Source organism: Rhinopithecus bieti, unplaced genomic scaffold (genome assembly GCF_001698545.2).
Source record: "Rhinopithecus bieti isolate Rb0 unplaced genomic scaffold, ASM169854v2 scaffold_80433, whole genome shotgun sequence".
Classification (NCBI taxonomy): domain Eukaryota; kingdom Metazoa; phylum Chordata; class Mammalia; order Primates; family Cercopithecidae; genus Rhinopithecus; species Rhinopithecus bieti.
In genome coordinates, this window is record NW_016829375.1 from 25,553 (window position 1) to 36,186 (window position 10,634).

At 55.5% G+C, this 10,634-nt stretch overlaps 1 protein-coding gene across 1 annotated transcript; it reads right to left on the reverse strand.

Annotated features, from left to right (window-relative positions):
* Nucleotides 1–1,685: 1,685 nt before the first annotated feature.
* Nucleotides 1,686–10,125, reverse strand: MPP2 (MAGUK p55 scaffold protein 2). The gene is made up of 10 exons (XM_017864723.1): nucleotides 9,694–10,125; nucleotides 9,395–9,544; nucleotides 8,791–9,018; nucleotides 7,944–8,075; nucleotides 7,730–7,835; nucleotides 7,576–7,644; nucleotides 7,177–7,338; nucleotides 6,270–6,472; nucleotides 5,767–5,895; nucleotides 1,686–4,313 (listed from the first exon to the last, which is right to left on the reverse strand). The coding sequence occupies exons 2-10, from the start codon at nucleotides 9,428–9,430 to the stop codon at nucleotides 4,137–4,139; spliced, it is 1,242 nt and encodes a 413-aa protein (XP_017720212.1). The 5' UTR covers nucleotides 9,431–9,544; nucleotides 9,694–10,125; the 3' UTR covers nucleotides 1,686–4,136.
* Between the last annotated feature and the right edge of the window lie 509 nt (nucleotides 10,126–10,634).

Genomic DNA, 10,634 nt, shown 5'->3' on the forward strand with positions numbered 1-10,634 from the left:
CCACGATGCCCGGCCAATATGTCATTTTTCAACCCTTGTCTCCCTCCCTCCCTCCCTCCTCTCATCATCCCCAGTGTCTATTGTTGCCATCTTTATGTCCATGTGTACCTATAATGTTTAGCTCCCACTTAGAAGTGAGGGCATATAATATTTGATTTTCTGTTTCTATGTTAATTTGCTTAAGATAATGGCCTCCAGCTATATTCATGTTACTGCAAAGGACATGAGGTTTTTTTTTTTTTTTTTTTTGAGAGGGAGTCTCACTCTGTCGCCCAGGCTGGAGTGCAGTGGTACGATCTTGGCTCACTGTGACCTCTGCCTCCCAGATTGCAATACAAGCAATTCTCCTGCCTCAGCCTCCTGAGTGGCTGGGACTACAGGTGTGCACCACCACACCCAGCTAATTTTTGTATTTTTGGCAGCCACAGGGTTTCACTATGTTGGCCAGCCTGGTCTTGAACTCCTGACCTCAGGTGATCCACCCGCCTTTGCCTCCCAAAGTGCTGGGAGTACAGGAGTGAGCCACCAGGCCCAGCCAATTTCATTATTTTTATGGCTGCACTGTATCCCATGGTGTATATGTACCACATTTTCTTTATCCAATCCACTACTGATGGGCACCTAAATTGATTCATTGTCTTTGCTATGGTGAATAGTGCTACCATAAGCATACAAGTGTGTTGGAGGCCGAAAGAATGAGGGTCATGATCAACTCAGTATACCACTGAAGGCTATACGAGCAAACAGCAAACTGTTCTCATAAATGCAGAATGTTGGCAAAAATCTGACAAACTGCGTCTGCCACCCAGAAGGAATGCTGAGGGCAGTCACGCCCCAGGCGCAGTGTTTGTGATTATCTACAGGCACACCTGAAGCCTGTTAGCAATTATGTGAACCTGTGATAAATCAAGCAGCTGACCAATGGTTACCTGCTCCTCCCTGCTCTTTCTGCCCAATAACTATGGAGGGCTGTGGAAGCTCCGGGCCCTTGCTCACTAGAAGCAAAAGCAAGGACCCCTTCTTTAAAGCAGATTCTTTTGTATTAAGTTTTCATTTCTGTGTTCATCCTCTTTTGTTCAGTCCCCTAGTAACTGTCACAAGTGGCGTTCATCCTACGTTCAGTCCCGTAGTGACAATCACACAAGTGCAGGCATCTTTCTGGTGAAATGATTTCTTCTCCTTTGGGTAGATGCCCAGTGATGGGATTCCTGGAATGAATGGTAGTGCTATGAAAAATCTCCAAACTGCTTTCCACAGGGGCTGAACTAATTTACATTCCCACCAATAGTGTATAAGCACTCCCTTTTGTCTGCAACTTCACCAGCATCTCTTATTTTGTGACCTTTTAATAATAGCCATTCTGACTGGTGTGAGATGGTAACTCATCATGGTTTTGGTTTGCATTTCTCTGATGATTAGTGACATTAAGCACTTTTTCATACATTGTCACTTGTATGTATTGCTTTGAGAAATGTCTGTTCATGTCCTTGGGTACAAGCACTTAGAAGGAGCATCTTCTGGGGATGGGGGAGTGTGCAGGGGCAAGACAGGAAAGGAAGACATTGCAGAAAACAACACATGTCACTCTGACTTCCATTCTAGAGTCATCTGTGCTGTGCTCCCCAGCTCTCACTTTCTCCCAAAGCCATCCACCAACCCCAACCAAAGACAAGCAGAGCCAGAAGCCTTTGCTTTCACATTTAATCCAAGGAAAAGAAAAAACCCATCAGTGAGAAAACTCAAGAACTGGATGGCTGAGGGAGGGGACAGAGGAAGGGCACTGGGGCTGGGACTGAACATGGACAGTGGATTAGGTAGGGTCCTCACTTCTCCTGAGGTCCCTCAAATACAAGAGTCCACAATGGCAGGGAGGGAGAAGAGTCACAGAGCTAATGTGGCGGGCACACACACCTGTTCCAAGCCAGCCCCAGCCCTGTTCCAGGTGAGCCAAGGACTGACAGCCTCCACTCCCACTTGATAGGTACCTGGGAGGGCTGTGGAGTGGTGCTCAGGCAGGGGAGGTAGGAGGCTGTTCAGAGAGGAAGGACTGAGAAGAGACAGGAGGGAAGGGCTCCATGCCTGTCACTAGCAGTGAAGGTGCCATGAGGGCCAGGTACCCAACCCATCTCCATCAGAGATGATGGTCATTTGGACCAAGGGGGCAGAGGCAGCTGCAACAACAAATCTTCCCCTGCCTCTACCCTCAAGTCCCCCAGGGAAGGTAGGAAGTGGCAAGTGACCCCATAGCCTCAAGTCAGCAGAAAAACACCCCATTTCCTTCCCACTCCCTTAGGCTGAGGGTGATGCAAGGGACAGATGAACCAGGATGAAAGGACACTGATCAAGGGCAAAGAGGAGCAGGAAGATGAGTGCGTAGTATATGCAGAGGCACACCAACGAGATGGGGGCAGGCCTGGCCTTTCCACCCCATGTGTACACTCTATGCAAATGCAAATGAGATTCCTAGTATAAGAAATATATTCTAACATTTGTAATAAATATTCTGTTTATTCTCCTTCCCCTTCCCTAGGAAATGGGCACACAGTGGTTCAGGGGCCAGCTTTGGCTGACGCTGCAAAAAAGACTAGTTAGACACTTGGAAGAACTGGGAGGCACAGGGGTTTGGACTCGGGGTGTCCCAGGTTGTCCCCTCCTCACCCCGGAAGGAATGCAGAGAGCAATGAAGGATGAGATGCCCAAATACATCTAGGACAGCATTCTTTCTTAAAGGGAGTCTCCTATTTTACAAAACTGCCCTCCCCAAGTGACGGCAGGGGGGCATTTAGGGTAGAGGGACAATAGGACAAGGGAGAAAACATCAGGAAAGGACCAGGGCTTCGGAGTCTGGGATCACAGTATTATAAGAAATGAGGGCTGATGGGGGACCCCCAGAAAGGGGCCCCAAAGATGACCTCCAAAACAAAACAATCCTTTGCTTCCTCCCCAAACTAAACCTCGCGCATACACACACACACGTGGACACACACACACACGCACATACATATACACACACCCCAGTCCCAGAGGCACAGACAGGCGCCAAGCATGCACATGGAACCACAGGCTGTGCGGACTACAGTGTAAATGGCGCCCCCTGGAGTTTGTGTGTGAGGAACCTCCTGGTGGGCAACTGTCCTTCAAGCCCAGGTTCCCAAGGTCCCCTCTGCACTCCTCCTCAGCCCCTCCAACCCGGCAGCCCTGACACAACTGGGTTACCTGGACCTGGCTAGAGAAAAAAACAAAATGGACCAAGGTCAAGGACACAGAACCCAGACCTGTGCCTGCTGTGGGCCATGGAGAGCTTGGGGCTCTTCAGTTGATAGCAGCAGGTTGTCACAGGGCTCAGCCCTCCATCCCGCGCCTACCTGGGCTGAGCCCACTGGCCCCTGCCAGCCTGGCCCTGTGGGGAGCAGGGCTGACCTGTCAGGACACATTGGAAAAATCTGGAAAAACTTCGGCAGTGAGAAGCTGTGGATGAGGGAGGGACCGAACAGCATCTGCCCTGTGACCCTGCCCCTTTCCGAGGGAGCTGGGAGCTACAGTGCTCTGCAGCTGTGGCCACTGGCTCTCATTCTGACTCCTCCAGCCTTCAAGATGGCACCAGGCTGGCACCACCACCCAGGCCTGTCTGGCTGCCAGTGGGACATGCATTCCCCTGGCCACATGGAAACAGCCCAAGGCCTGCTCCTGTGACACAGGGGTGAGAGGTGGAAGGAGTCCAGGAATGGGGTGGGTGTGGCCAGACCAGAGGAGAACTGGTGACTGGGGAGGGGTGGCAGGGGGCAGTGTACCTACTGACCATGTGGTCCCAAAGCAGCTTTTATCTTCTCTGTACTGACCATTATGGAGGTGACTCTGACACATTCCTGGGCATGGCTTGGCCCTCAGAGATACCTGGTGGCCAATGGGCATTGGGAGTGGGCAGCACCTGGGCACAGGGTACCCCATGAATGCCCACCTCCCTGGCAGTGCATGCCTCTGTGCTGAAGCCAGACTTAGGGGCTGCTGGGAGCTATTACCCAAGGAGAGTCAGATATAGGGGCTAAGGATTGTGGCAGGGGGTCACAGGTCAGGAATGGGATGGATTCAGGTTCTGGGTTTCAATACAGAGTGGGCCGAGGAACAGGTGAACAGGCTCAGTATACCCAGCTGACAGGCACCCACTGGGGCTCTGTCCGTAGCTTCTCCATGGCCGCCTGGAGCTCGCGGAAGGTCCTCTCCAGATTGCTATTGACCAGGCAGAGGTCAAAGTAGTGCCCGTAGCCCCTCTGGATGCGGCTGCTCTCCTCTACTGTCCGTCTCAGGTCTGCCTCCTGCCCAGGCACAAGGGGACCTCCCTACAGTCAGTTCCCACAACTCACCCCCACTGTCAGAAGGAGCTACAGCTCCCCCACTCCCCCTCCCCAAAGCCCAACCCTGGTGTGGACTCCCTGGCTAGGGAGTGAGGGGCCCCTCTCTGTTTGCCTCAAAGTGGCTCACCATCAACCACAAACAGATGATGAGTGAAAGGGAGGAAATAAGCTTTAGTAACTGCCAATCACACCCCTAAATGCTTTGCATGCCACATAATCTTCACTACAGCTTTGCAAAGTAGGATTAATTCTTCCCCATTTATAACAGAGAAAATTAAGGTACAAAAAGGTCACACATACAGTGGCTAAACAGGGTCTGCCTGACTCTCAAGTCAGTGCTCCCTCAAGTCTGACTAGGCTGCCTTATCTATGCAGCATGACAGGCTGGTACCAGGGCAATCCACAAGTACCCAGGACAACCCCACCCTCGACCCAGTGGAAGCTGGCTGGGCAGGGGTGGGGAAGGGTACTTGACAACTGACTTAAATAAGCTGAAGCTAGCTATATCCCAGCAGCTCCGGTTGGCCACACCTTTTGCCAAGGAGGAGGTGCCCAGAATGGGAATCAGGCAAGGGTCCAGAACTCCTAAGGGGGTCACTGGCAGAAGGGTGCCAGCCTAGACAGCCTCTTCTGGGCCCCAGCCATGCTAGAGGGTGGGGTTGTCCTGGGTACTTGTGGATTGCCCTGGTACCAGCCTGTCATGCTGCATAGATAAGGCAGCCTAGTCAGACTTGAGGGAGCACTGACTTGAGAGTCAGGCAGACCCTGTTTAGCCACTGACTGACTGTGTGACCTTTTTGTACCTTTTGTACCCAGGGCCTGAGTGCAGCAGCACCAGGCATGGCCAGCAGAGGGACCCCTGCGCTCAGAGCTCTGCAAACCCTCCACATCCTGGGAAGGCGCAGCAAGACACAGGGAGGAAGGAGGAAGGGGCTGGAGTCCTGCAATGCTGGCGTGAAGCCTCTCCTCCAGGCACCGCCTGCTCTCTTACACTGACTCACCCCTCCAGCCAGCCTTCCCGCCTCTGGCTTTCTCCTACCTTTCAGCTTTCCCCCAGCTATAAGCAACCCAAGCTCACCTGGCCCACCTCCTGCCCACCTCTTCCACTGGCCCTCTGGAACTCTCTCTGGCCAGCATTCTGTCCCTGCAGAGTGGGCTGAGCTGGGGGCCTGGAGTTGGAAGCACATGTGTCCCAGGCTAGCTGTGTGCCTGGCTCACTCTGAGACTTTGGACTTCCTCTCTCAGACCTCCCGTTCCACATCTGTGCAGTGGGGGACCACGTCCTACCTCACCGATAACTGGAGCAGGCCCCTGTCCCTCCCCAACACCACCTCCTTCTCTCTGTCAGCTCAGGCCTGTCCCCCACCACCCTAGGCAGCCATTGGACGCCTCCCCAACACCTCAGAGCCCTCACCGTGAGCTGCTTGGTGGACACTCCACTCTCCAGCGCGGCCCTGTTCATGGCCCACAGTGTCTCGAAGTCTGGGCCCTCGACGAACACCACGTAAGGGACAAACTCGGCCGTTCGTAGCACCTTCACCGCCTGCAGAAGGAGAAGGTAGGGTAGGGAGCATATCCCCATGTCTGTCCTGGGAACCAGAGAAAGGCTGTGAGGGTGACTGGGGTTGGGGTGGGCACTTGGGAGTGGGTGGAAAAGGGTGCCTAGGGGTCTGGGACATGAGTCCTGGGACAAATGACAAATAGCTGGCAGGTGGCTGGGGTGACTGGAGGAGACTAGAGGAGGAGTGGGGGCTCTGGAAGGCTGAGAAAGGTTCCAGATAGGCTGGATTTCGAGCAGTAGTTGAGGGCAAGGGGGTACATGGGTGTGCTCAGGTGACAGGTACCTGGAACTATGGGGGAGCACTGAGGCAGCAGAGAGGACATTGGGCAGGCTGGGAAGGAGCAGAATGGCAGTACCTGGGGGTTGACATCCAGCACGCACACCTTCCTGGCAGCGACCACACCCCGGATGGAGTCAATACGTGTGCCATACAGGTTGCTCTCGTATTCGCCATGTTCCAGGTAGCGCCCAGCACGGATGTCAGCCTCCATCTCCCCACGGGACACAAAGCTGTAACCCTGACCTTCCCGCTCTGAGTCTTTGGGCCGCCGGGAGGTGTCTAGGGGAATGGGGGTAGGTTGGGCCGAATGGGCACGGGCAGGTCACAGTGCCTCAGATACATATACGCACACTTACCCAAGCCCCCATTTCCCAGCCTTGGGGGTGCAGTCTGCCCCTCATCTTGCCAGCACTGCTGCCTTTGCACACACCTGCCCCCCACCCTCCCCACTGGCACACACAGAGACATGAGGTGGTAACCCTGGTCTAACCCAGAGCCCACAGATGAGAGGCTGAGGTACAGAAAGGGCAATGTACAGCCCAAAGCCACACAGCAAGAGCCAAGCAGACCAGGGCAGTGCTCTTAGTCCTGCCTCTGGCAGCCAGGAGCTTCCACCACCCCCGCTGGTTCTGCCACTAAGAAGCCCTGTCTTCCACAAGGCTACACATGCACAGCTCATAGCCTGTTTCACCCGGGTGCACAGCTGGGCACTCACTTTCTTCACGGCTTTTAGCAAGTGAAACAAGAGAAGGAAAGGGGACGCCAGCCCAGCCCACTAGGCCACCTGTTGGCAGGACACCTCCCTCATCCTTCCTGAGCCTGAAGTTCCCCTACCTACCCACAGAGGGCATGCACCCCAACCCGTACACCCAAAGGTACCACCTGACCTGGCGCCCATGAAGATGCCCATTCGGTAGGCTCAGCCCTGGCCCCCAGGGGAGCCCCTGCTCCCTGTCCCCGACTAGGGCCCAGCTCCCACTCACAGGGCACCGTGGTGCCATAGCGATCTGGATCCCACATGATGAGCTTGTTCTTCAGGCTGCGCCGTCCCACGCCCTGAGCCCCAGTCAGCACCAGTGTTTTCCAGCGGAACGAGGGCATGCGGGCCACCTCCTCATAAATGAGCAGCTCATGACAGTCAAACTCTGGACACAGGGAGATGGCGCTGCTCACCAGGCTGCATGGTGAGGGAGGGGCGGAGCTCTCAGGGAGGCTGAGGGCAAGAGGGCTTGGAACAGGGGAGCAAGGGGGAGTCGGGCAGGGCCTAGGGACATGGCTGGCAGCATCTGAGCCAGGCACACATCTTCACGGGTGATGCGTGGGGACAGGGAAAGGCAAGCCATGTTAGAGGAGGACAAAGGGGGGGACACTCTGATACCCACCTGCATTCTTGGTGGTCAAATACATCATTCGCTTCTTTTTCTTTCCTGAAAGGCTGCCGCATAGGGTCCCTGGCCATAGGGAGATGGGTGAGTGAGGCAGACAGGGCCCTGTCGGATCCCAGATTGGAGATGTGGGGTAGGGGGGATCTCCTACCTGAGTTTGCTGTCAGCTCCAGGTCCCTCTTGACAAATGCTTTCCGCTTCTCCTCCAGCAGCTGGCTGGGGATGAGCCCAGCACTGCCCCCTTCAACATGACATGCCTGAAACGGACGTGAGACCAAGATCTGCCTGAGCAAGAGGACCCCTCCCTGTGCCCTTGCCCTCCCATGCACCACACCTGGAGAGATGCAGGGGTGCCCGGGGCTCACCTGCCACCAGTTGGGATCGTCCTGGTTTACAATCTGGAGCAAGTCCCCGGCGTTGAAGCACAGGCCTGCTTCCTTGCAGAGGATGAGGCTGTCTCGGGCCGGGTCATAGTCAAAGTGACATTTCACGAATACCTGGGCCCAGGAATCAGCAAAGGGTCAGGGGAAGGGGCAGTAGAAGGCTGCAGGTGGAGGTCTACCCCGTGCCCCCTCTTTTCACAAAGACGCAAGGGGAAATGGAACCGTCCCCCTGCAGGAGTGATGCCTCCAGGCCCGCCCATGTGCCTCCCTAGTGCCAACTTCCCTTCACATCTAGTACTACAGGATTCAGATCTTAGGACCAAGGATGTGGGACCACCAAGTAGGGGACAGGACCCTGGCACCTAATCCTGGATCCCTCCCTCCACTCACCCTCTACCCTTGGAGAAGGGCTCTGGCAGAGGGCGAGAGAGCCAATAGGAGAGGTAGACAGAGCAGCCAGACCCCCAGAATCCACCAACTAGGAGACAGTTGTCCAGGACATAGGACAACGCCACCCACCCAGCGCATGCGCACAAACATGTGGAGAACACTGACCACGATGCAGGCACTCTCTCATACACTCTGGTACCCCAGGCTGTGGCTGCATGCATAATGCCGGCCAATGCAGGAGCATGTGCAGGTGCAGCAGGGGCAGAGGCCTGTCAGCGGCTGCAGTCAGCTGCCCCTGGGCTGCAGGTCCCACCCTCGTCTCCCCTGGAGGAAACCAGTAGGAGAGGAGGGCCTCAGTGAGACTTGCAACCCTGACAGGCAGGAGGCTCAGCCATCCCTTGGGCCTTCTGCTGAGTGAGGGGCTGGTGGAGGGGCCCACCTGGCGGGGCAGATGGGGCTCCTGGTAGCTGGGCAGGATCTTGAGGATGACACTGCCACTGGCATTGCGCAGGAGCTCCTGCAGTGCACGGGGGTCACTGCCCACTGGCTGCCCGTTCACCTCCTTGATGATGTCACCCACATGCAGCAGGCCTTGCTGAGCCACCATGCCCCCATGCAGAATGCGTGCGATCACCAGCTCGCCGCCCTCCACGCGGAACGTTACACCCTGGAGGTCAGAGGGACAGTGTAAGATGAGGCCGCGATTGCTCCAAGTCAGAATCTTCAAATACTCTCCTAATAGCACCTCCATTCCTGTCCCCACACACCCACCCCCGCACTCACAAAGTCCTCCTCCATCCTTCTGCCTAAATTCTTCACTTAGAGCAGGTACTAATGGCGGGGGGAAGCGGGCAGACTGGAGAGGTGCGGACACAGGTGAGTGTGCAGTGTCTATGGTCTCCTGGGTCTGCATGGGCCCTTCCCTGCACAAAGCTGGCCCCATCTTCATCTTCAGACCACGTTTGGCCTTTTTTGTCCCCTCATTGGTTATTCTCAATCCCCCACCCTCACCAGCCCCGCCTCTGGCCCTGCCCAGTCCTCACCAGATGTTCTCCGGCTGTCTTTCGGATGCCCACCATGCGCACGGCGTCGGGAGGTACAGGCTGGTTGCTGAATGTAGGGTCCAGGCCAGGGCTGGGGGGTGGTGTCTCATAAGTCTTTGAGGCCACAGAGTCATGCGTCTCCAGGAGGGACTAGGGGGTGGTGGGAAAAGCAGGGACAATGGGGCAGTGCCCTGGCTCTCTTCCCATCCCAGCTCCAACTTCCTGCCGGCCCCTCCAACAGCAGCATGCCCCGTCCACCCGCCTCCTGCTCCCTCACCCCAGCCCCAGCGGCCAGGAACCTGGAAGTGGGGCTCCTGGAGGATGTGGGCCAGCTCGGCAGCAGTGCTGCTCTGCTCAGCCAGCTGTGCCAGGTCCCGCAGGATCTCCTGCACCAGCTCCAGGTTGTTGTCTCTCACGGCCTCCAGCTTCGTCTCCTCCAGCCTCTCATGGGCCTGGGGGTGGAAGCAGAACAGGTGCAGCTAGGAGCTTCCCCAGGAGCCCTGAGACACCAAGCAGGGTCCTCCTCAGCCCCCAGGCATTTTCCCCATCCCACCCTCAGCCCCCAGCTTCAGCTCCTCACTCACTGACACACAACAATACCCACACGTGCACATTCTTTCCTTGCTGTCTCCTTTCTTCCCCAAAATGACTAGGACCTACTTTAGGGAAGGAAGAAACCAAAGGACAAACTTTCCTTTCCATCCCCTTGCCACAGAGGGTCATTAGAAGTTACCAAATTGTCCCCAGCTCCCAGGACCCTATATGCATTGGCATTCAAAAATAGCTTCTTCCACCGGACATCATGTTTGGGTGGGGCTGAAGCCCCGGATGAGGAAGTTAGGGAGGTGGAATAACTTTCCCAGGGTCACTAGGACTTGAACTTGCATCTCCAGGCTCTCAACTCAGTGTTCCCAATGAATGAGGGGCCACAAAATCAGCACGTGGTGCCAGGAGCAGGGCCCGCACCTATTTGTCGCTCTGCTGGCTCCGGTTCCATACCAAGGTGTGCTGAAAACGGAAAAGGAATCCTTCGCCAGTGACCAGCCCAGTGGGGAGTGTTAGGTTACGTGGGTCAGGAAGAAAGGAATTCCATTTCAAGAGTATATATGAAGACCTTTTTTTCCCCTCTGAATCTTTGAAAGATCATTGCAGACAACACAAGCCACTTTATCCCAAAGTATTTCAGCATGTATTTCATAGGAACAAAGACATTCTGCTGCATAAACCACAATACCATTAT

Coding starts and splice junctions, on each gene's coding strand:
- MPP2 (XM_017864723.1), bottom strand. CDS start 9,430: ATGGTGGGCATCCGAAAGACAGCCGGAGAACATCTG. Junction 9,019..9,394: donor AGACAGCCGGAGAACATCTG/GTGAGGACTGGG, acceptor TCTGACCTCCAG/GGTGTAACGTTCCGCGTGGA. Junction 7,339..7,575: donor TTTGACCACCAAGAATGCAG/GTGGGTATCAGA, acceptor CCCTGTGTCCAG/AGTTTGACTGTCATGAGCTG.